Below are 26322 nucleotides of genomic sequence, written 5' to 3' on the forward strand. Positions count from 1 at the left end.
GAGCTACGTCTTTGAGTACCGTACCAGAAGAAGTGAAGCCGGGTGAGAAAGTGAGATAGGGTACTCACGAGTTCCATCAAACCTGGTCGCGATGGTATCCAGGAAAGTGTTCTGGGGTGCGAGCAAGCCCTTTCGCGCAGGCATGGCTCCGCCAGGTCACGTGTCGGGCCGAGCGCGCACCGCCAAGGAGGGGCTGGCTGTGTGGAGCTGGGAGGGGGTTGACAGTCTCCCCTCCCTCTCAGGTCATCTTCCCGAGGCCTTGGCCTCTGATCACCTCGCGCAGCCGACAGCACTGGCGGTCTCCACCGGGAGGGCGACGCACTCTCCCAATGCTCCCCAAGAACAGGAAGGGCAAAATAACACAACGGGGGAAGCCGACCGAAGTCCCCTTTGAAGATCAGAACGGCTGTAACGGCGAAGCGGGGCTCATTACATTTCGTGATCTCCGTTGGACGTGTGATGAGGGCCTTATGAGTGTCATTAGGCTAGTTTAAGTTGAAAACAAGCGCTGGAAGGCTCGGTAGGAACCAGTGACAAATTTCACTTGTGAAGAATTACCAGTTGAGTGTGGAATTAGCAGTTGTGGGTCTATCGAAGGAAAGTGCACGTGCGCAGAGCAGAGAGGCGAGCTGTTGGCGGGCATCGGAGCCAGTTCTACCGGTACGCTAACAAGAAGGCCGAAACTAGACAGTTGTTTTTTCTTTCCAGGGTGGTGTTAGGAACGTTTCTTTCAAGGGTGGTGTTAGGAACGTCTGAAGGATAAAAGGTCCATCACGTAGCATAGACAAACACAATTAGCAAAGGCAGTGCGGTGAGCTTGTAAGACGGCGTGCAGTGGCGTATTCGTTTGCTTGGGAATCTTGCATAAGTGTCGAGTGTGCGTTGAGTGGGGATGAGAAGGCCGCTAACGCTGATATGAACGTGGGAACGTAGCGGCGGTGGTGCTGCTCGTGGGGCAAAAAAGCCAAAAGACGGATAAGGCCAGTAGAGGAAAATTCTCACGCCCAGTGAAATAAACACCAAATATCTTGAGGGCCCTTGAATTAGGAGTTCGGGTGAGGGTCCGCTTGTTCAGACGAGAAGAATGCTTTCTTTCCGTCGGTGCTTTGGAAGAGGGGGATCGAGTGTCGTCTTTGCTGCCCACCAAGATAAGCAGAGATAGGGCTTAAGCTTATGCTTTTTTTTTTTTCACAGGGTAGTGGCACTCACTTGTCTTGACGGTCAGGCATCCATCTTGACATCGATGCAAAATGAAAAGCGGTTGGTCCACACCGAGCAGTATTATGCGAGTGCCTTGAGAAAACTAGCCAGGGCACGATGTATTGCAGAATTCATTCTTGCCAACAATATATTCTGTAAGCGCTTCTTGCCTCTTTAATTACTGCAGCCGCGGTCCTTGACTCGGAACCGTTCGTCGTCCGGCTTGATTCGAAATCTGAAATCAGAGAGAAAGAAAGTAAAGGTTAGCACAGTTTTTTCCGCAATGCCGGACATAATGAAACGTTCAGAAGTCCGAAGACAAAATCTCAAGTACCCTTTACAGCAAATATTTTAATGAACCACCTTTATTTTGTTGAATTTAGATAGTTTGCATGTAAATATACTTAGTAAATTAATAATTAATCTCTCAATCCAGAAATTGCACTGTGGCAAAACAGAGTAAAGTTCAGATAGAAAATTACAAAAGGGCCAAATTTTCATCTGCAACGTCAAGCAATGGAAAATCCAACCTCGAGGAAATTAGCACTGAAAGGCCCGACGGGAAGCTCGGATAACTAGTCGAGTACGATGTAAATGGTGCCCGCGACAAGCATAGAACAGTAAAGGAAACCAATCGATGCATCCAGGCTACTACTTTCTTGCCGTAGCAGGACCTGATATTACTCTGACTTCTGTAATGTCATTCATGCGCGTTTTCCACTTCCAGCATAATGATGACGGCCCGCCACTCGCTTTCAAACTGCTCATGTGCAATAGCCGAGGTTCAGAGGGATCTTGAAATCCATCGAAGTCATGCTACCCCAGGAGCCACAGGAGTCAGAGTGCGGCGTCGCAGCGGGCTTGCTTTTGTACAGGGCGGGAGAACGTAGCATGGCGCCACTTAGCGGCGACGCCTCCGTGACGTAGCACATGACATCACGTGACGTATGCCGACAGAGTGCCGGCATTGGGAGGCGTCTCCTGCTTGGCATATGCACTGCAGATGCGCGCTTCACATTCGCTTCCAGCCATCTTCTTTTTCTTTTTTTTTTTATCACGTGAGCGGCGTTCTATAAGAATATCGTGTGCTGAATCGTACGATTTAACCGCCTTCCTCTGAGCCCTGATTTGGGAAACTTCACTACTTCCATCGCAAATGCGTTTGTCGTCGCTCAAATATACGAGACGTTGCCATAGTTGAAAGCTAATTTTTGGTCAGAGCTCAGCGGCATAGTTGATGCATGCAAGGGACAGAATGAAAGGCAGCATTATCCTAAAAGGCAAATGAGAATGTGTTTGCAAAAGCAAACCGCAGTGAAGCAGGAAGTTGGAGAAAAAAAATACATACATAAGCTCAGCATCTCGTAAGCAAATGCTTTTCAATGCGTTGCGTCCTGCAGAGGCTCACATGTTTTCAGTGTACATAGTTTGCGCATTGCTACGGTTACAGTATAAACTTTAATATACACGTATGAAATTCATTGATATGAAAGTAATCTTTTAAGTGCACGCGAAAAATTTTGCCACAGAAAGTCTGCTGTGCTTGCTCTAGCGCGCACTTATTCATTAAACTGTGAATGAGCATAGTTAGAGGTGTCGAAGAGGCTGTGATATTACTGTTTAAATCGGTTCGAGGCAACAACAAGCAGACTATATAAAACGACCTTCAACTTACCATTCGTCTGCTGTTTCATACTATCTGATCTAGACACTGTTGATTGTCGGCTACTGTGCAATGCTTTTTGCGCGATAATATCCGATATCGTCTACCTGCTGGTGTTGTTGCTTCAGGTAAGACATTTTATCTAGGTTACTTGCTTGGACACGTTAGGCAATAGAGCCTTTATCTGTGTTATATTCAGTTATAGTTTGGTTTAGTTTTGGGGTTTAAAGCCCCAACACGACCCAGGCCATGAGAGACGCCGTAGTGGAGGACTCCGGAAATTTCGACCACCTGGGGTTCTTTAACGTTCACTGACATCGCACAGCACACGGGCGCCTAGCTTTTCGCCTCCATCGAAAAGCTGCCGCCGAGGCCGGAATTAGATCCTGCGTCCTTGGGCACAGTAGTCGAGCTCCCTAACCACTGCGGGTTATATTCAGTTATGTACGCTCGGAGACGTAACATTGCTTAGTCGGGGCTTCAGAGTTAGGAAACATTGTTTTATCATTTTATTGATAGGCAATAGTTTGTGATGCCTTTTTCATTAGAGACCATAATGTAACGAATGACCGCAGCATGGATTCCTGCCTTTAAGACAGCAAACGAACAAAAAAAAAATAACATATTGCCTTGAGGATGCTGCATCTACTTCCGGTGCTTGTACTACACGCATCTCACTCCACGTATCCCAGACCGCGCCATACGCCAGAATAATTGCTTTTAAAAGCCTCGCTCTTTCCATCGAATTCTGAAAATCCTATCGTAGATCGCTTTGACAGTAAATGCTGGTTAAAACCATGCATGTTTTCTCCATTGTGAATATTGACGATGACAAGAGAGGCCGAGAAAAAAAAAAAAAGATCGAAGCGCCAGCTAAAAAAGTGCTAAGAAAACCTTCGCAGCGCAGAAAAAAAAAAAAAAAAATAAAACAAAAATGAGTACATATTCCGCATAAATTCCTTCACCCCGTTCCTACACTAAATTACAAGCTGCTTTTTACTATTTTCGCAGGCGTCTGCATTTACAGCGAGATTACTCGCGTTCAAAAGTTCAGATCTAAATACTGCTGAAATGAAGGCATCAACAGTTTCATCTTACTCATGAAAGCGCAACTGCTTCATTGCGCTTTTTTAGGCGCTTAAAGCTGAGACGTCGGCTTTGGTAGGCCTGCTGATAGTACTTACTGCATTATCAGATTTGCGATGGATGAAAAACGTCTGACAAGTCCACTTTCTTTACGTTAGAGCAGGGATTCTGAACTTGCGTATAAAAATCACGAGCCTTGCAGAGCATGTCATCTATACGCTGTTCACGAGCAGTATGTGAACGGCAGAGCTATATTTGATAACGGTTTTTCAAATTCCCAGAACTTCAGCTCCCATGTCATTCATGCTTCGCTTTTCGAACATACTTAATTCGGCGACCTTACTTGATGCAGTTTTTTCATTCGCTGGCCGCAGTCAGTTTTCCGATCACGATTTGACTTCGGCGCTACGGGGAAGCGGTTCCAGCATGCTTTGCAGGTAGCGAAAAAAAAAAAAAAAAGGAGTAAGGCTGCGCTTTGCGAGAATTTCGAGACAGTGAAATGGCTAGCGGCGCAAAGAGTTCTTGGTGCATCACCAACGGTACTTTTCGACCATAGAAGAGAGAGAGAAAATAAAAGAGCAACCTGTCACCGTTAGAGGTTTCTTCTTAAAACCACACTATCATCGCGGTTCTTGCGAGAAAGTCTTTATTTCTTTGATCCTTGAAGCTACGCCGAGAAAAATGCTGCACCAAAGTGGACTCAAGGAATAACGCTATCGGTGACCAGAGGGCAACAAGGGGCGCTTCAGAAAGATATTTATTTTTTCGCGTTTGTGTGAAGCAATTTTAAACTTTTCTTTTTGCTTTCTTATTTCTGTAGAGCGCAATTCCCTCCCCCCCCCCCCTCCCCCTTCTTTTTTTTTTTTTTTTTTTTCTCCCGTAATGCTGCAGTGTCCCTCGACTCAACTGGCGTGCCCATCGGGCTTTTACCGAGATGACATCGGTTGACCGGGAGGTACTCGAAAACGCGCTTTTCTATGTTGGCATTGGTCCTTTTACTGTAATGGTCCGGCCTTGAGTTGCGTGGTTGAGCTGTTCGTCACGTAAAAAGAAGTGTGCTGTTGCCTTTACGAGCCACTGCTCTGTCGGGAGTTATAAAACGTGGCTCTCTGCTGCCTGGATTCTTTAGTGTGCATTGCGAAACATGGCGTGTTTCGGCTGAAGTAAACAGTAAAAGAATAAAACAGAGAAAGAAAACAGGCTACGCTCTCCTTACGCACTTTTCCCTTAGGTCTTGGCACCGAAATAGCGGCGAATGGTTAGTTTATTGCATTTTCGTGTTTCTTTGGATGAAATAAGCAATAAATAAAACATGAACTTCAATACAGTATGAGATCCAGGATAAGGAGGTGATAAAAATGAGTGTAGAGATATCCGCATACATTTTCATAATGAAGTATATTTAATCAAAACAGTCACTGAGTGCATGTACCGTTTGTAAACAATTTTACGAACTAATTTCATCGATGAAAGAAGCCCGCGAACCAAAATGGAAAACTTTTTAAATTTAATTTTGATAGAGCAAAAACTAAATTTGAAATGATATTGCTTTCGTCAATGACTTCCTATCAGGAAAAAAAAAAATATGCCTTAAGGATTTACATTGGTGAGCAGTGGGGCCTTGACTACTGGGCACGCCAGGTATGACATCTTGCTAAGAAGAAACAAGGGTGCGCTATGAGAGTATGTTGCAGTGAATACGATTTCATTATACTTGTTCTATTCATTAATAACATTTTATTGAAGGAAGTTGGCCTGTGAGTCATGTATTTAATTGCCATGGCATCAGTAAAATAAACGGCGTAGTGAACACACGTACTGATATTTTGCTACCAAATATTTCGGATTTCCACTATGATTCAGAAGAATATCAAGATGCATTTGATAAAGCATGTCTCGTTGCGTGTCATGAAACTGAAAAAGAAGAAGAAGAAGGAGAAGAAGAAGACGACGAAGAAGAGAAAAAAGAAGAGGAAGAGGAAGAAGGAGAAGAAGAAGAAGACGAAGAAGAGAAAGGAGAAGAGGAAGAAGAAGAAGAAGAAGAAGAAGAAGAAGAAGAAGAAGAAGAAGAAGAAGAAGAAGAAGAAGAAGAAGAAGAAGAAGAAGAAGAAGAAGAAGAAGAAGAAGAAGAAGAAGAAGGAGAATAAGATGAAGAAGACGAAGAATAAGAAGAAGCATAGAATTTTCTCTCACTCCTCAATTTTTTTCTACTCGTTTCTCCTGGCCTGATCCAGAACTTTGTGATCCCCCGATACAAAGGGGAATGGCCGCATCAGCATCAGCATCAGCATCAGAAGAAGAAGAAGAAGAAGAAGAAGAAGAAGAAGAAGAAGAAGAAGAAGAAGAAGAAGAAGAAGAAGAAGAAGAAGAAGATGATGAAGAAGAAGGAGAAGAAGAAGAAGAAGAAGAAGAAGAAGAAGAAGAAGAAGAAGAAGAAGAAGAAGAAGAAGAAGAAGAAGAAGAAGAAGAAGAAGAAGAAGAAGAAGAAGAAGAAGAAGAAGAAGAAGAAGAAGAAGAAGAAGAACTTTGTGATCCCCCGATAGAAAGGGGAATGGCCACATCAGCATCAGCACCGGAAGAAGAAGAAGAAGAAGAATTCTATATATTTAGCGCTCCCTTTGCAGCAGCAGAAGCGTGAATATGAATCCGTGAACAAATGTGTTTTCTCCGTTATTGTCACGCCTATATCCGTTAAAGTCCATTGTATTTCGGGGAAGTAGATGGCGCATCGGCAAATACTGCTTTCGCCAAACGTGTCATTTGCTATCTTTACAAAGCACTGTTGCACCCACTCGTCAAAAGGTCGCGCGGCATTGACGCAAGAATGATAACAGCCATTGTACTGGCAATTTGGCGTGACCTTCACGTTTTCATGTTAAAAAGAAAAACAAAAGGGGAGAAGAGCGCCGCAGTCATCGGTTCAAACTTTCACTGCCAGATGCGCCGTTACGTAAAGTCTAGTCATTCACGACCTTTTCAGACCTCGTTTAAGCGCTGTGTGCCTCCAACACCCCAAATTGCACGTGCCATGCGAAGCCAGAAAAAAAAAAAAAGACTGGAAATAACTGCCGAAAGCATTTGACCCCGTTTTATTTTTGTCCCAAGGAGTGCGCAAAGAACGAGGGAGAACATAACAGCTGCAGCGATGTTATGTTACTGCTGCAGGAGCCGAAAACGTGCGTGTTTATAATAGGTTCAAACAACCCTCAAAGGCGAAGGCTACGTCATGATATCGGCACTTATATTACGAGCTCTTTATTGAAAAATGCTAAATTTTGCACACATGTTCATGAAAATGAGTTGCTGGACCTAACAGAATCAATGTCCGAGCTGTGCTTGACATTTCGGCTCGTAAGTGATTCAGAAACAAAAAGTAAAAAAGGTGCATCCAGAAAGAGTTCATGATGCCAGAGAACAGGTTCATCATCGCTTCATTTTTCAGGGTCATTTACCATGAAGTAACGCCTTACATTTAGAGCAGGAAGAGAGGGACAACAAAACAAAGTCGACAGGATGCATTACGTCTAGCAAGAAGAAACTTTGCCTATTTTACGACTTCAACTGAAACCTTTTGTAGCGAGAGCTACATTGGCCACAGTCTCGCCACTTCCTCGTGCCTGACTGTGCCTGTCCGGTGCCTGTCTGTGCCTGTCCGAAGAGCAAAAAAGAAGAAGAAAGAAGAAGAATAAGAAGTAGTCGTGGAAGGCTGTAGCTGGTAGCTGACATGGCCGAGCACTAACTGGACGTAGGGTTTCATGACATTATATTTGGCAGAAGCTGCCAACTCGGGCCTCTTCTTTCATTTGGGAGGGTGATATCACAATCAGTCTGCCAAAACCGTTGCATTCAAGTTATCCATAGGCCACGCAGGCACGTTCGCACCGGTCGGTTAAAGCGGGCTTTATATGTTGGCTGGTAGCTTACGCTATCGCGTCATTACGAAGGTGGGAGTTTGGTTGCGGCGACTGTTGGGTATGGGAAGGGTAGGTGTTAACGCGTCGAAAGAGACGACGGAAGTGCAACTGCTTGCGAAGAGAATTGGAAGGTTGGTGCGTACGTATCTGGCTGTATTGAGGAGAGTAAGAGTAGTTGCTGGTAGGTATTTGGCTGAAACCATCGCCTCGTGTTCGCTCAAGTTATGTGCACGGTTGGATCGAGGGTTCGCACCAGAATATACGCCGATGAGTGCCGAGTGCCTGTAAAGGATGCCTTGCCACATACAATGTAGTATTGAGAGGAAGCCAGCTTTGCGATTTGTCTGCTGAAGAGAGAATGAACGAGAAAAAAAAAAAGGGGGGGGGGGGGGGGGGACTGGCAACTAAGCGCTGTCAACAGAGTAAAAAAAAAAAAAAAAAATCAGAGAACTCGAGCTTCTTATAGAACATGCCCGTAAATTTATAGGCCTCTTTTAACGCGTTAGCGTTAAAGCCCCCCGTTCACCGTTAATCTGATGTCGGCGGCTGTCCGCCAGCGTTAGCCTTGTGAGCGAAAAACCACATTGATGGCACTGGTAGGCGGTAGCTGGCAGCTGACATGGCCGAGCATTAATTGGACTTAGGATTACCTGACATTACGTCAGATAATCCTAAGTAATCAGGTACAGATACAGCCAGATACAGCCAGAAATGGACATGGGCAGGACATGTAGTGCGAAGAGAGGATAACCGATGGTCGCTTAGGGTAACTCGATTCGAGGGTAACTAACTCGATTCCAAGAGAAGGAAAGCGTAGCAGGGGGCGGCAGAAAGTTAGGTGGGCGGATGAGATTAAGAAGTTCGCAGGGGTCAAGTGGATGCAGCTAGCACAGAACCGGGTTAACTGGAGAAATGTGGGAGAGGCTTTTGCCCTGCAGTGGGTATAGTCAGGCTGATGATGATGATGATGACGTTTGGCAAGAGCTGCCAACTCTTGCCTCATCTTTCATTTGGAGGGTGATATCACAACCAGTCTGTCAGGACCCCCTGCATTCACGCTGCACTTAGGTCACGTAGGCACGTTCATACAGCTTGGTTAAAGCGGAGATTTATATGTGGGCTGGTAGCCTACGCAATTGCGCTGCACTGTTTTTTTATATTTTTTTTTAGCGACACGGTCTTAGATTCGCGAGTTTACTGCGAACTAAATGCACATATTTTCGTATTTCTTTTGAATGCATCCCTGCATCATCACACGTCACCTCCTTCTCCTCTTCCCTTTCTTTAAACCAGAGTAGCAGGCCAGGTATTCAACTTTGTGGTGAGCCTCTGTGTCTTTCCAATCATCTATATACCTAACAGGCCTTTCTAACTCATCTATATCAACTCATCTGTCCATGTACAGGCATGTTGCCATCTTCTTTCTTTCACCCCAGATCCATGTTCAGGCATGTTTCATAGAAGAAAGCAGAACTTTCTCATGAGTGACCTAAAGTGAACGAAAGAGATGATGAGAGAGAGGGGAACGAACGATGACAACACCTGTCGCATTCTCTGAGCATTAGGTAGTTGTAATTGTAAAACGCAATTTTCTTATATTTGATAGCCGATTTGATCGTTAACATGGACCCTGTAGCCGTAACTTCAAAGCTCTTAAGATACGTAGAGTGCCGATTTCCAGTCTCCAGACATATTTAACTGTGTCGAATATAAAAGGTAGCGTATGTGAAGCCAGCCAATTATGCGGTGCTCTCATTTATGAGTGCTTTTGTATATACAGATCTGTGTGGGCGTGATTGTTGGGGCGTAACGGCCCACTGCGACTCAGGCTATGAGGAATATGCCTTAGTGAAGGGCTCCGCATAATTCACCACACTGGATATTTTAACATGCACTGACATCGCACAGTATTCGGATGCCTCGCGCTTTGCCTCTATCAAAATGCAGCCGACGCAGCCGGGATCGGACCCGGGTCTCCCGTTTCTGTAGTCGAGCAATCTCACCACTGTGCAACCGCACCGGGGTGTGAATATCGTTCTAAAGCCTTTGTTAAATAGCTTCTCGCGAAATCCAAGATATAGTGAACAAAGAACAAACCAATTGACCGCTTGATCCTATTTCTACACCAGTGAGGAAATTAGTTCAGCGACGATCACTACACACTGGCCGGTTTAATGACTAATCTTGCAGTTCTGCGTTTTTAGGACTCAAGTCTGGCGCTCCAACTCACAACTGCGCGCCGCTGGGAAGCTCGCAAAGGTCGGAGGCTCGGGTGTAATTAAGAGGCGAGGACAACAAACCGACCGCATACGGCCTCGCCCATAAACCATAAGGAGCCAACACAAATCCCGGCAGCACCGTCCGGAGCGACCGCACAGAATACGTGCGCTGCCTTGAACTACATTCCGAGACACCGCCGTTATGGCGAGGACGGGGTCGCTTTACGGCTGCAGGAATTAAGCCAACAAACAAAGCAAGAGGACGCGTGGTTTCGGAAAAGAGCGATTCAAAGGTTTCACCGTGCGCATAGCCCGACGAGCTTAATTGAGGCTTCCTGCTGCCTCCGCTTTTGGAACAAAGGATGTTCCCTATTCCTAAACAGGAAGCAGTTCGCAATTCGTACCGCCCCCTGTTTAGGGAATAGGGAACATATTTTGTACGAATGCGAACCAAGGCCTCGGTGCAGTTAACGGGATTCACGCCTTCTAATATTAAACGAGCGAGCCGCCAAATAGAGAGTCATTTAAGGAAGCTCACAGGCAGCCGCCAGTGCCCAGACGCTTCAAATTAGGGAATTTATTACCGATCACAAACTGTGGAGAGAGGTGGATGGCGGTGCCGTCTTCGTTCTGTTGCTGCTGCAGCAGCTGCTTCGCTTATGCGGGGGCATTAATTAAAGTTCCTCTCTCGGAAAAAGGCCGCTTAAGAAACCGTACATGCGCGTTCGAGGTCATTGAATTCCACGGTGGATGGAAGGATGCAGGACGCTGCGCCATCGTGCGGCTTCCTTTTCGAGCACGCTCGGCTAAGTTAGATGGGCCGCGAGTGTGGAAGGGTTTCGAAACACTGAGCGCCTACCGGGTGTGCTCGGAGAGCATTAAACGCACTTCGCTTACGATAACGACGCAGCCCCCCAGTGTTTACCTTAGCGCAAATTGCCCCTCGCATCTTGGTCGCCTGGGTTTGTGCAGAAGGGTCGGTCGAACAAATTTGCGAATCTTCTCCTCTCCGGAATAATTGTCGTCCTCCTCCTCTCTATACCTTGTTTTCGGAGAAAACGTGAGTTGTCTTGATCGGAGGGGTTGGCGATGTGTTTTGAAGGCAAATTAAAAAAGCACGGAGGCGCGTCATGGATTCAATAGTATGCGCGAAAATCTTTCCTGGATTTGATTCGGTATCATAAACCAAGAGTTTCGTCATAGCACGTCGCATGTGCTGATGCTGAATGAAATGTTTCAAAAATTGGAGAGTAAAAACTACTTTTTAATACCGATGTAATTGTGGCGCCTTTTATTTAACGGCAGAAATGTCTACGGCATAGTGTGCAAGGGCATATGAATTCAGGCCTGCCATGGTTAAGAGCTGCACATGAGTCACAGGCCAAACTACTAATCTGCACGCAATGCAGCTCACTGGTCCTTACTGAGAAATTGGAGCAAAAACATTTACTCTTTTGCGAGCAACAATGCAAGCTCTTTCGTACATATTGGCTGAAAGTCACCATCTCCTACTGCATGCAATAAAAAAAGCCATTGCGCAGTTGCAAGCAGTAGCTTAGCGGCATTACATCTGCGTTTTCGCGAGTCGTAACTTACTTCTATCCCGATGCAAAACATCTAAAGTCAGTGACCTGAAAATTGCGCTAGCTTGAGCATGGTGGAGAGCATGTTTGATTTATGGCCACTGCGGCAGCGCTCACAACCGGTGGCTTAGCTTGCGAACCAGGTCCACACGGACGCGAAATAATAAAAACAAAGATGTGAACTCAATTTAAGATCCTTTTGTGCACTGGCGAATATAACCATCCGACGTCCGTGGCTTTGTTTTCTGACTCTTGTCCTTCTAGCGTGCTTGTTTCAGGACGAGTTGATGCAGAACAGCATCCCGTTATATTTTTATGCATCAGAAACTTTGCGCATTACTGCTCATAACCTAACCTAGTTGCAGGTTAGTCTCTAATGTATTCTTGACTGTTCGGCTTCGCGAGATTCGAATATTACCAAGATGATATTACGCTGCGCCCTATTCAACACACTGAAGAGCCGAGCAATATATCACGCAATATCCCACTTGAAGTAGGCCGCGAAGAAAATGAAGTAACTTTAACGGGAGTACTATCGGAGTCAAGAGGATTTAAGTAGCTCTCCGAAGTAGGCTACGCAAGTTCACTTTTCAGACTGCGGAGCTTTCTGTACCCGCTTGTGCCACTGCGTAATGTGCTTAATGGCACGCCTATGACTTACTACTGCGAGATGATTTCGCTATGTGTGACTGTCGCAGGTGTAGTGGATAAACATCGTTATAGGCTCAACTTTTGAACCTAATGGCCCCTTCATATGGGCCGACGTCCCAAACAACCGTACTGTCAAGTGAATGGCGTGAAACAAAACACAATTGAATTGAATGTGGCGGCCTTAAACTAGCGCTACGTAATCCATTAGGCGAGCTGCTACACCTACCTGCCCTTGTACCGACAAACTATGCAATTTACAACGGCCTCGTAGAGCCGTAAACTTGATGGTCGGTTTAAGAAGAATACATTACACAGGTCATTAAAGCACAGGCAAACAAAGAGCGTCAACTAATCGCAATCAGCTTTACAACATCACCATCAGCAGCCGGTAGTCTCTCCCGCGATAGTGTGGCGGGACTCAAGGGATGAAGAACTAGAATCTATAAATACGTGCTTGAAACAAATGTGCGCACGAGTTCGATGCAGGTATTCCGAGCTGGTCGTTTTAATTGCGAAGATTTTGCCTGTGCAAATTCTCCGCTTCGGATCAGCCGAGTTCAGATCCTAGAAGGTAATTTCAAGCGAGGGAATAAGTCAGAGATTAGGTGTGCTCCTTGGTGCACTCCGCTTCAGCAACCGCGAAGTGCGCGCTGTCGTGCCCGAAAATGCCAGCTAGCGCATTTGCCCGCCGACTGTTTGCCCACGAAAGGTCTAATTGCGTCAGCGTCACTCAGCCGTACATTGAATTTAATCCCCAATTCTGCTGCCGAGGAAGTGAATTCAGTTCAGGCGGAATTCAGACTCTATAAATTGGCCGAGTGCTCGTTCGCTCGTACCAGATCTGTCTTAAGGTCACAGGCTGACGCTCAGCGACGAAGCTAGCTAGTTATATCTTGCAACCATCCTTCGCTCGCCCTCTTGCCCTCCCGACATCGGATCTATCCGGTACCTTCCTCGTCTGCTTCATTGCCTGCCTTACTTTGGTGAATGCCTATTTGAATCTTCGTAGTGGCCTTGGCCACTCCTGTGAGTCAGTTTCTGTCCACTTCTCGTACGTACGTTTTTTTTTTTTTTACGCAGTGGTGTCAAAATGACCACGTTTCGGCTAATTCCATGAGCCCTCCGACTCACTGATATTTTTCAGAAATTCGCCTTAAACTGGTAATAAGGAACAAAGTTTCGATTTTATTACATCCGTCTGAAATTTCCCTAGAACTACGCAAGTAAAATAAAAATAAATGACATTGAAGAATAAAAGAAACGTACCATCAGAAACGCAGCTTGCTATTTTTTGTTATTTGCAGCTGGCTGATTAGAATACAAAACCGTATCAAGAGAGTAAGATTGCGAAAGTCCTCTAATTGGACAGTAAGTGGCTGTCGGCCCGCAACCGAAACGTGGGTGCGCATCCTCTTCGACCAAATCCAGGCTCCAAGAATTGCGCAGCGTTTAGTGTTTTCGTATTCCTGTGCCTGCTTCGCACAAGGGAACACAAAAGAACACCAACAGAGAGAAGAGAACACTCGAGCAAGCTTGAGCGAACGGAAGTATCGTTAGGGTAATGACGCCTGGCCAAGGGTATTTGGCTGGAGGCGCAATTTTGACCGCGCCACAGGGAATAAGCCAGCTGGATTAAAACAATGTGGGAAGAGTTTCCGCGAAATAGGCACGTAGAGAGTTTTATCTCGGCGCTCACCAAAAGCGCGCAGCGCTTGCAAGGGCAACGAGAGGGCACGATAGAAAGAGGGCTGTGCCCAAATGTGGGCGATTAGAGTGGCTTCCCTCTGGGTCTGGTGGCAAATGAAGGGACTTGCCGAAGGAAATTTGGGGAAGTGAATGCAACGTGCACCCGTGCCTAAGGTGAGGCGTATAATTAATATGTCACCCCAGATCGCGGTGTACAGCGCTGATGCGGTCGGTTTCGGGGACCAAGACTTCTTACTAGCGGGACCAGGAGGATGAGACATCGGACGGTGAGCAGCAGAGAGAGTGACGAAAAAAAGACGTTTGTGTACACTTTTTACATGCTCACTGCAACAGAGCTCACTGACTCATATACATTGTGCAACGTAGCATTCGTCCGCGCTTTACCAGCAACTTACTTAAATGTGTAGAGTAGGTACAAATATTACCAATAGTCATGACTCACACTGCTTGTAACGCTTTTCGAATTGTAATTCACTCAACAAGGTTGCCGACCTCTTTACCTTCAAATAAATAAACCCATATATATGTCTTTAAGTGTCTCTATCTAAGTGTCTTCGCTGAATTGCATAGTTTGTTGCCCAAGTGAGGGTTGCTCTGAAAATTGTGTGGGGTCTAAGACTTCGTTTGCAGGTCTGTTTTCGATCACTGCAACTCGCCGTTATGGATAAAAACCCGAAATAAAACCGCTAATCCGAACTATTCTAGGGCTTCAACGGAAAGAAGGTGCAGGTCCCATTTATATATCCATTCGTGCTATTATTTAAGGTCTTCTCTTTGCTTGTAAAGAAGGCTTCATTTTTTGTCCCGAAAAGACATAAAGGTGAAGGCGAATGACGATTTTTCTTAGACTTGTACTCATGCAGTTTTTTTTCTCACATAGAGACATGGCTCACAGCAACCGAAGCATATAAAAGTAGATATTAAAGACAGGGCAATAATGGAACGTGATTAGAGAAGGACTCGTTGGATTAGAAGAGCACTCGTGCACAGACCGGAGATGGATCCTCCAGTACCGGTCTACGCTAATTACGTAATAGCAGGCGCTATTTTTCGCATTAATCTTGTACGTAATCAGTCGGACAGTTTTTTTTTTTTGTCAGAAAGAAAGAGATGATATCACAGTGTCTGTGATGACGTCTTGTACAAGGCAGTGACGTAAAGAGAGGCATTCAACGGTATAGAAAAGAACCCAGCCACACGCTTCTTGCTCCTGCTTCTCTGAATAGAAACTGAGGGAACGATGCAGTCGCCGGAAAAGAAGTAAAGACACGGATGAGGTTAACCTGGTGGACCTTCGTAAAGAGGAGAGTATCGGCTTCGGCAGTTGTTGGGACCGTTACGACATTCGCGGCCAGGCAGAGACACGCGGGCACACTGTCTTTCACTGTCAAACATGGACGTGTAGTAGAGAAACTTGTAGAAAACCAGAGCTAAAGGCGATTTCATGCTCTGGGCATGAGCCACGAAAAGCAACCTTGGACAGAAGGAGAGAGACAGAGAAAGAGTGGACGTGTTACTTTCTTCGCAAGTCAGCCCCATATTGTCAACAGACTGCCTCTTTTTTTATTCCCCCGAGGCGCGGCTTTTGCAGAGTGCTTTCGCAACGTCGTATCGAAATACGGAGTCAGAAGAGCGCGAAACAAAGAATGGTAGAGGGGGTTAGGCTCTGTTGGTTGCAACACGTGTCTCTCTACTGGACGGTGACCCTGAAGCTTTTGTTAACGTGCCGCTTTTTGTGTACGTTTCTTCTATCTACGTTTAAATGACATCTCTAAAGTTATGCTATTGCTGCGTAAAGTTCGGCATTCACGATCGCGGATGAAAGCCTTTCGCGACAGTAGGGAGAGTCCATCCGTGGCGCCGGTGTCGTCATGATAATGGCCTCGACGATGGTCCTGAAGACCACCAAGCAATTCAAGCCCACTATGCCGGGAATCGGTTTAGTAGATTGCAAAAGAAAAAAAGAAAAGATTGAACCGTTCATGTGACTTTGACGGGTCCCACTTCAAGTGCCTAATTCTAACGCGAATGCTATGAAACTCATTTTGTGATGCTTCGAAAGTACGCTGCGTTAACGAGGGAAGCGAATTGAATGAATACTTTGTACAATGAATTCGCTTTCGATTAGGGACTTTCAATAGATAAAAACGCCTTTTAGATGAATTATCCAAGCGAAGCGCTAAAGAAGAAAATGTTTAAGTAATAAATTCGGCACAATTATTCATTTGCGCGGTCTTTACGTTCACCATGCCAATGGCAAATATATATACGGGGCGAAGTTTTAAACAGTTTAAGAAATTTAAAATTTTTTCTACAGACATACAAAAGTCAAGTCAGCTGGCAAAGTAAAAACAGCCAACAAAAAAGGCTCTACACAGTGTGGAAGACTTCTCGTACACAAGGCTAGATGTACGTGAAGCCTTGTGTGCCTGAAGTCTTACGCACTGTGTATTTCGTTGGCGGTTTTTCTTTGCATTATGAACCAACTACCTCAAAACTAAATTCTTCTGAAGTTAGTGTGGTCTGTGCAGGTAGGTTTTTTAGCAAGGCAGACAGCATGCACGTGGCAGAGCTGGATAATAACGCGATCAATTTACTAAAAATAAGTAACTAACCTTTTATAATTAATTTTAAGAGGCAATACTACTTGCGAAATTGAACGCCGTCCCCATAAAAAGTAATCCCAGTTTTTAATATTTTTCAAACCTGGAATTGAATGTAAAAATAAAAAAAGTATGCTGCTTTGAGAGCTCGTACAGCTAGTTGGCTTCCTCGCAGTGCATAAACGTTTAATGTTCTCGTCAAGCGTGGTAATACCGACATAACCATGTTAATATCTTCAAGAGCCTCGAATACACAAAATTTGTCTGTATCTGATCAGTAAATACGTAATAGCAGCAATATTTTGGACTCCGATAGCAAAAAGCCAACTCTGCGAGCTTAGGAATCCGTATTTGTGACGTTAAATATTTCGAACTACACTGCAAGTTAAGAACATTTAAAAGGGGTCGCACCTTTCATGTGGACAGTGTTGAAATTTGCAATATAATATAGACACTTTGAATGAAACATTAGGAGCTGATTAGGTAATTTTAGTTGATTAATCGCCTAAGAATCATCCTATATCTCGCACATGATCTCCGCCTTGTTGTGACACCCACATGCATAGACCTCTCAGAAGTATGCTTTTGTGGTCTTTAAAAGAAGTTTGTGGTTGGTTAAAAAAAATTCGGTGTCATCACATACTATGGTAGATTTGAGAAATTTATATAAAGTAACATTAGAAGAGACATGAAACTACCCCCCCCCCCTTTTTTTTTACTGTTACTTTAGAACTAAAGGAATCGCAAGCGCAAAAAAACTAAAAAAAATAAACAGATGAAAAGCATTTTGTGGAAGTGTGCAAATTTTTTATAATATGTAAGCACATACGTCAAGTAAATAGACATTTTCAAAATACCGAAACTAATGAAATACCAATGACTGAATTGCCTGAAAAATAAATTCGAATGGTGGCGGCATTGATTTATATTAATGGTTGCAGGATGCATTTTATTCGCCTCAACAATATGCGCTGTCGCAAAGAGCTGTTCCATAAACATTACTTGGTAAACAGTACAGCTATCTTCCACGAGTTAAGCATTTATCCTGGGTAATTCAGACCCAAGGATATGAAACTTGGTGAAAAAAAAAGAAAAAAAAGAGGCTCCTCTCGAATGACACTAGACGTTGTTTAGACATCTTATTGCTCCATCGGCAGCCATATCTGCATTGCGGACTTCATGTCAAAACTTTGTTGCTTCTGTCTGAGCGTTTACGCATTCATACAAACCGGTTCGACATATGATAAAACGTACCACGACTACTCGTCGCTGCATGTTACGACACCGAACCTACTTGCGCAAAGAACAAGAAATCTCATGCGCATAGGCTGCTTGTTGCCGTGTGTGCGCTGGAGAGTAGATCGTATGCAGGATTCATCGGTTCGATGGGGCCGCGGGTGATCTCCGCTGAAAAAAGCGAGCTTCTTCCAATGTCGTTGGGGGATTCACTGTGACTGTTTCCGGAGGAACGGTTCGCCTTGAGACTCCGATTTTAACGACGTCATACTTGTCTCATTCCCTTCGGCGCTCTTCTGAAATCGTAATGCGAGCTTTTTTCTTTCTTGTAATAAGTCATCTGACCATTGAGCAAGCTTCTTTTCCGACGCATGTATCGAGACGGGAGTCATTTTTTATTCACCTAATCATTGCAACAGCTTGTTCGACAGTGAGCATTGCATCCGATTGAAGTAAGTACTTATAAGAAGCAGACTTCCACAATCATCCGGGCAAAAAAATAAAACGCTAACGTAGGAGGACCACGAAATAATCGCCACCATTGCTGCTTAAACTCGTGTCTAAGATGCTCCTCGCCAGAAAGCTTCCGTTATTGCTTCAAACTCATCAGTCATGAGAGCGTTTATGTTTAATCTTGCTTGTTTATTTCCGAAGCTCTGCATATTTCCGTGCAATTTTCGCACATTTTTCTACTTATTTTTATTTCCTCTATCTTTCGCACCTCAATGAGACGCCACGTAAATGTCTCACGCCAAACTCATTTTTCAAATATTTCGTCCATCTTGGACAGTACTTTCCTGCTCTATTTATAAAATGCCGATAAGAAGAAAATGTAAACACGACTGCAGAACTTTACCCTTTTAGCTTCGGTGAAGGCGTATCATTTATCAGAGTGGAAAGTGTTTTCTTTTTCTTTACTTCCTGTCAGCGCATCAAGAGTACTGCCTATTGCCATCAATCGTTGGCCAAAGTGATAACACCTCGTGTCAGACCTCGGACACATTACATGGAGAAACACTCTCGCGAGGAGTGGTGAGTGGCGGCGCGTTGGTAGAGCACAGTCGGAATCAATTGGAAGGCCTTCACAATAAATTTAACTTTCCTGTAGTAAGCTGCTTGCATATTCCTTAAGTTTTCAAGAATACTGAAGAAAATGCACTAGGCAGCAGGTGATTCAGTGTCTTTGCCTCCGCTGTCTCATTTACAAGTGAACCTGTGTACTCCAGTTAACCGTCATTCAAGAAATCATTATTGGTCCTGTTCGGCTGGCGCCGCAAGCATTTGTAGCGTCTTCATGTTCACTGAAGGCAACGTATGCATATGTAGGCATGTATCGTAATCGGTGTGATTGAATACCCCCAAATTCCCCCTTTCCTTCCATTTACGAATCGCATATGACTTACTTCTGACAGGCTGGAAGACAACGTCAGCAAAGTTCACATTACCATCAGCAACTCTGTGATCTTTTGCATATCAAGTTCTTTTCCGTCAGTATAGATCGAGAAAAGGCGGCAGTATTCACCCAAAAGCCCTGCACACTACGATGTATCTTCTTATGCCAACAGGATGGATTAAAGTAACTTGTTATGCCAACAGGGTGGAGGAAAACACACACTGAGAAATGCACTCCCTCTCAGCACACAGCCTTACATGCGCCCGCATTAAGCGAAACACGCATAGAAATGGACTTGTTAGCCCGGTTTTTAAAACTGCGCACTTCCGGTTATAAAATATAGCATGTTCGGTTTGGTTTATGGGGTTTAACGTCTTCAATTGAGTGAAGCTATGAAAGACCCCGCAATAAAGGGCTCCGGAAATTCAGACTACCTCGGGTTCTTTAACGTGCACTGACATCGCACAGCACATGCACGCCTTGCTTTTCGTCTTGACCGAAAGACGGCCGCCGCAGCCAAGATTCGATACCGCGTCCTTGGGAAAATATACAGCAAGCTGCGGACTTAAAGCTTAACGCAGTAAGCCATGGAATTTTTTTTTCTTCAGAAGACGGAAGTCAAATATTGGCACATATTTTCTAGCATTTTCTTACCCAGCAGTGAACGATAAAGAAAACACTGGTGGCAGATATACATTTCCGCTCAGTTGAGTGATATTTTATGGTTGAAATATGCGATTTATTTATGACATGGGGGAACACCCCCATATTTGTAGTAGCGTAGCATGTTCACCTCTGCGCAAAATTGGAGAGACCACACAAACCGCTGCAATTATTATTTTCCTGTACAAAGAGATGCAGCAGAATAATTTACTTGAGCAAGATGGCAAGCTTATTAGTGAGGCTACCCTATGTATAACTCAGAAATAATAGCTTCACGTTCAGAAAAAGCTGGCGTTAAATTTTGTCAAAACGCAATAGTCTCTTCACTTTTACGCAAGAGTGTACGTGCCAACTCTTTCTGGCACTGCAGCGGAAACTCGAGCTCTATCCAGTAAACACATGCCGAATGCACGAAATATTTCGGGCCCAAGAACGGTTCGCAACCGACTCGCTTCTGTCACTTTATCAAGAGTAACAGGCCCCCTTAAGAATAAATCAGGCCGTATATTAGCTAAAATATTCACCATGCGCCGTCATTGGCCACAAATCTCACGTGGAGGCAGCGGTTGCGCAGCCCTTACGCTTCGTACACTCCTGTCTTGACTTGTAGCACGATACTCTTCCGAGGTGGCAGTTCAAGGTAAGTTTACCTCAGTGAAGATACCGCAGGCTGTTTTTGTGTAGGTGCAGGTGTGTGTGCATGAGCAGGTGTCCGGACAGTGCCTGTTCCGTAAGCCTTTGCAATGCGGGAACCCGTCAAATTCTGAAGCCTCACTCACCCTACGTACCTTAAAGGTGTCCTTTGCGGAATACACCTGGATGGCTTTACGTCAGGTCCCTTACAAAATTCTACGCATTTCAGTCACACGAAGGCCCACTGGGGGCTGCGTAGGAATAACGCTTGTTACCGTAGTAGTGCCTTCCATTCACTGGCCGTTTCAACATGCCAACCGTATACATAATTCACCTTCTAATTGACTAGAGTATAATGCAAAATGTACTTAAATGGGACCAAATTATTAGATATAATATTGGTCTGCCAAAAAAAACAACATTTATTTACATTGCAGCAGGTGCGATGCCCTCGAAAATTCCGCCGTCTGGAGTGTAAAGTCCTGGCGCGTGAATCCATGGCCCGGTAAACCCTGGCTTCACCAGTGTTCCCCTCCAGTTATGGGATGCCCACCAACCTACCTACCCTTCTTCGCACACCATTTCCGCCCTTACAGCAGAAGCCCACAAACCTGACCTCTCCCCCTCACTCCCCTCCCCCCAAACACACACACGCGCGCACGCACGCACACACACACAATCGATAAATATAAAAATATAAATGCAATTATCGAAGTATCAAGATAAATGCAAGGCCACTACTGTTAACACTGGTTAGTCATAACCGGATATGCCTTTCATACTACAGTGTATACATAAACACTCAGTGGTGGGTAAGTGGCTATGGACTTTCGCGTGTGGGCTTAGGCTGTGACTCTTGCGTGGACCTCAAAATTTTGACAAAACTAAAGATAACAGCATGCACGTATACTTAAATATATGTTAACGTTAAAAACACGCATCCTATACTACGTTTTGCCCTCTTCGACGGAATGGCTCATAGCTTTGATTGCTGTTTTGGGCGTAAAAATAATGAATTCTTTATCAGCTCCATACAATGAACCGATTACGTTGGTGAATGTGATACGTAATTTTATGCAAAGAGCGGTTGAAACTGCCTTAGGTATTCTCATAATTACATATCGCAAAGTCACGCCAACCAACCGGTAATAATAGGCAGGGCCCGATGCGAAGGAACAAGGAAACAAAGAACACTGTGAACGATAGAACAAGGGGGAAATAAAGCACGAAAATGGTAGCTGGACCAGACTTTCTCACATTACTCAGCCGAGTCGGCTGCCGCTCACTTTCAAGAACCCAGCGGGGCAGGGTGGGGAGTATGGGTGGCGTTTGTATTCAGGAATACAAATTGCCTCTTTGCTCGATCGTCGGTCGAGCGCGCCGGGAATTCGCTATGAGCCGTAAACAAATCCTATGCCGGTCACGCGCAGCCAGTTTATGCTGTCCACGAACTCAAAATGGCGTAATGCCGTGCGCTGTAGACGTCTTCTCTGTTTTCGCTTCGCTGTCGGGTTATTACCAAGTGCTGGCTAAATCCGGGGCACCCACTCTGCCATCTCCGGCGTTCCCATCTCATCTCTCGTTTGTTCGTCCTACCTCCTCTCTCTCTCTTTTGAGAAGGGAAGGCTGGGTAGGCGGGTGGGGAGGGAGGGGTGTTGCACAATTTTTGGTTTATTTAAGGGTCGCATAACTCGTCTGAATGTCGCTTTCTTCTAAAAAGAGAGTAGGCTTGGCTGTGAAAACACACCCTACCATCTTAAACGAATAGTACAGCAGTAAAAACGGATAAAAGGCATAAAATACGGCGCCCCTGTCGCCGTGCGTCGAATAAGCGACCATGTTCGCCCAGTCATGAGCATGGCTGATAGAGCAAGCGAGGGTGTCACGGGATGGGTAACGTGCGGTTCCGGCACCGGGGCACGCAGTCACGCGCTGAGGGCGGAGTCCTAATTGAGGGAAGCGCTTTTAGCCGAACTGACTGCCGTTGAGGAGGAGGTGGAGGAGAGAGGGAGGGATGATTTCTTCGTAGGGTGCGGCCACCACCGGCCGCCCGAATGCGCGGCGAACACGCGCTATGCTCAAATTACGCGCAGCGCCGTAATAACTTACAGCATTGAAGCGCTACAATGTCGAACGAAGCCTCGCTACAAACTCGCGAACAACTCTGGCCAGACTTTTAGTTTAGCGAGCGCTTGAGATAAAAAGCCCGAGAGAAATAGAATAAGAATAAAGAGCGAGTTCTTATGGTGGACGTTTAATCTAAGAGAGTAATGGAAAAAATTAGGCCTGAGTGCTGTCCATCTGATTCGTAACGGACAACCACACCTACCTAGAGTGCTTATAGAGTGAATAGCGAGGTACAGGAGGAAAAAGAAAGGAATGCGACGGGATGATTTGTTTGGAAGAAATCAAAAGGGAAACCTTATTCACGAGAATTTGACAAAAAGGAAGTGATATTCTTTGTATTGCCGCTGCTAGTGATTGTTGATATTTTTGCGCATGTTTTCTTGGATGTAGAAGAGAGAATGCGGGCGCCTCAGAGAAAGTGGGCCGTTAATGACGTTCTGTTGTCGGAGGGATCGCCATGAAAAAGAACAGAGCATTTTTATTGTTATTCGTATTTGCGAATTTCATAGTTTGTTTTATGTAATCAGATAGTTAAGATGGTCATAGATTCACTAATTAAGAAAATTGCAAACAAAATTAAGGGTTCCAAGTTGACAGCCTAAGGCAAAAGTTAGGTTCAATCGTTTAGGAGTGTAAAACCCACTTGGACAAGGTCGTGTCCTTCAACCAGACTTGCATGTGTCTTGTTATATTATACACTCTGACCTAAACCATATTTAATATACTTAGTTCTTTCCTACAATTAGACAGAAAGAGAAAGATATTTATTTACTCAGAGCACAGTATTGAAGTGCCGAAATTTCTGCGGGCCTATATCTCATGAAGTCTACGTGTTCACCGAGCTCTACTTAAAATGTAGCACTTTCTAGAAACCTTTAGCATTCGTTTTGAGGTTTCGGGCCTATCTTGCTGGGCCAGCAACACTCGTCGCCTACACCGGGCTTAACTGTCATCCTACACGGACATCTGCAGTTTTAATCTTTTACGTTCTTCCTCACAGGAAGTGTGCGCACACACAACACGCCCTTCCTTTCCTCTACCTCCTCTACCTCCTTTATCACCTTATTCCTATTTCCTTCCTCATTTTGTTTAAGTGCTCGCATAAAACATGAGCTCGACTTGGCTGTTAGACATATGAGCCTCACGAAAACGGATATTTAACGAGCCGGCCGATCATGCATGGAAGCCAGCTCCCCTGCCCTCGGACGTCGATAAACAGCGCATCCGGCTGTCGCTGGGAAACCTGCGCTTTTTAATCGACCTTCAATGGCGCCACCTCCCCCCCCCCCCCCTCCCCCTTTCCCTCGCTTTCACCTCAAACACAACTATCTCATTATCTGAACTAATACTCAAGGTGAACTTGGCGGTTTGCGAAGTACTGATGACGAGAGAACTTATCTAATCCATAGAGCCAGTCAATTCATCATACATAAAAAACTCACGGGATTCGAGTATCACGTCAATAAAACGGGGTTTTATTCTTTTCACGTTGAAGACCAGATGCATGCTATCATATCTTGCATACTCAAAAAAAAAAAAATACTATAACCTCAACTCCTACTACACATTGACGATCATACCTGCAGACGTATGTAAGTTTTTTTTTTTTTTTGTATTGATCGCAATGAAAAGTATGCACGTAGTTTTTTGTTTCTGTTGATGCCTTTAGTTTTTAGTTATTGTTTTTGCTTGCATTCGCGTTTGAGATGGCTGGTTGGTTGGGTTATAGAATAAAACTTCCGAAAGCGACTCAGACTATGAGGTACTCCGTAGTGAGGGGCTCCAGAAATTTCGACTGCCTACGATTCTTTAACGTGCACTGGCATCTTACGGGCGCCTTTCTTTTTGCCTCCTTCGAAAAACAACCGCTGCAGCCAGGATTAATCACGAATTCTTGATTTCAGCATTGGAGGGTCCTAACTACAGAGCCACTGCGGCGGGGCTGATTCCGGTGGACTTCCAAGCCTGTTTAAATGTCGTTGTATTGCACTCCCAAGATTCATTTTGTTACGTGTTTGCATCTTTGCTATGATGCTTCACGAGCATTTTCTTTTTCTTTTTTACAACGCCGGGAACTACTGCATTTTCCTCGAGGTTTATCTGCGTTATTTCCAACTCTCCCATTTGCTCAATAATATTGTTACGGACTTCTTCTCAAACAGAGCACGGAGGAAGAAAGAAGGAAGAGGAAGAAGTAGTGTGCGCGCCCGTTCGACCTTTGTCTTGTGGCACTTGTGTCGTCCCCGCCAGCCGTGTGTACCCAGCGTACTGAACCGACTAGAACGTCTCGGTCGCGACGCTAAGGGCGTAACATTGTGGTGGAGAAGCCGGGTACCGATCCCTGGCGCTATAGACAGAACCGACACAACTGGAGCCTCGCCGGAGTCGTCGCCTTGCGGGCCTCGAACCGCAAACCAGCGCCATGCAATCGGCCAATGACCCGCAAGCAGCCCGTGGTGACGCGGTGATCCAGGCTGAAGACCGGCCTGCGGGCGCAGCGAACAGTTCGCATCACTATCGGGAGCCCCGGACTTTCGCGGGAGCGGCAGGCGAGGACGTTGACGAGTGGTTGACCCACTACCAACGGGTGAGCCGCTACAATCGATGGGACGCCGCCGCTAAGCTCGCAAACGTGGTTTTCTTCCTGACCCATACCGCTCTTGTTTGGTTCGAAAACCACGAAGACTCTCTTACCGCCTTGGACCGTTTCGTTACTGAATTGCGGCAGTGCTTCGGCGACTGTCTTGCACGAAGGAAGCGAGCTGAACACACGCTTACGCACAGAGCTCAGCTACCTGGAGAAACGTGTACAACTTACATAGAGGAGGTCCTGAAACTATGCAAAACAGCAAGCGCTATTATGACCGAGGAAGATAAAGTAGGACATCTTCTAAAGGGCATCGCAGATGATGTTTATAATTTTCTAATTGCCAAAGGTGACCTGAACGCCGTCTGTGATGTAATTCGGCATGTTCGCACATTCGAGACATTGAAGACTCGTCGCATAACGCCAAAATTTGGGCGGCTCGCCAACGTTCCATCTGTGGCGAGCATTGAAGACAACTTCATGGATTTGTCGTCGACGATCCGGCAAATAGTTCGCGAGGAACTGCAGCGGTTTGAGCCCCCTGTACGGTCTCCATCATCTTTGCCCACTGACGTTGTCGGCTCTCAAGGGCCTACCTCCTTGCTCCCATCGATGCCCGCTGTGAATTCTATCAATATGGCACACGCGGACGTTTACTCCAACAGCCCGACGCCAAGGTTCGACAGCCCTGGTCACCCGCCTCGCTACGACTCGCGCCCGACTAACTTCTTGTCGCACTATGATAAGCACTATGAGTACCATCCTCAACCACCACCTGCTCGCTATTTCCGGCGTCCAACCCGAAGACCTGAAGATGAGTTTCGCTACCCAATGCACCCTGTCTCCTCGGAGCCCTCCATGGGACAAGTTTTTCGTCGCACAGCCCCCGTGTGCCGACGCTGCGGCATTGAGGGGCACATAGCTCGATACTGCCGCAGCCGCCCATTCACCCGTTACGATCGGCCCGTCCAAAATGCTCCGCCACGTAACCGTTTCTACGACTCTAATTGGCAATGGCCCCCATCTTCGTATGAATATCCCCAGACCAATGGACCGC

At 45.5% G+C, this 26322-nt stretch overlaps 1 protein-coding gene across 2 annotated transcripts in view; it reads right to left on the reverse strand.

Annotated features, from left to right (window-relative positions):
* Elk (Eag-like K[+] channel) overlaps positions 1-26322 on the reverse strand; it is a 365673-nt gene that overhangs the window by 79990 nt on the left and 259361 nt on the right. For both annotated transcript variants that reach the window (XM_084594747.1, XM_084594746.1), the window contains one exon: positions 69-1435. In XM_084594747.1, coding sequence (XP_084450873.1) covers positions 69-144 — 76 coding nt within the window. In that variant the 5' untranslated portion in view covers positions 145-1435. The remainder of the gene's footprint in view (positions 1-68; positions 1436-26322) is intronic.

Source organism: Amblyomma maculatum, chromosome 2 (assembly GCF_055883805.1).
Source record: "Amblyomma maculatum isolate TAMU_Amacu chromosome 2, ASM5588380v1, whole genome shotgun sequence".
NCBI classification, from domain to species: domain Eukaryota; kingdom Metazoa; phylum Arthropoda; class Arachnida; order Ixodida; family Ixodidae; genus Amblyomma; species Amblyomma maculatum.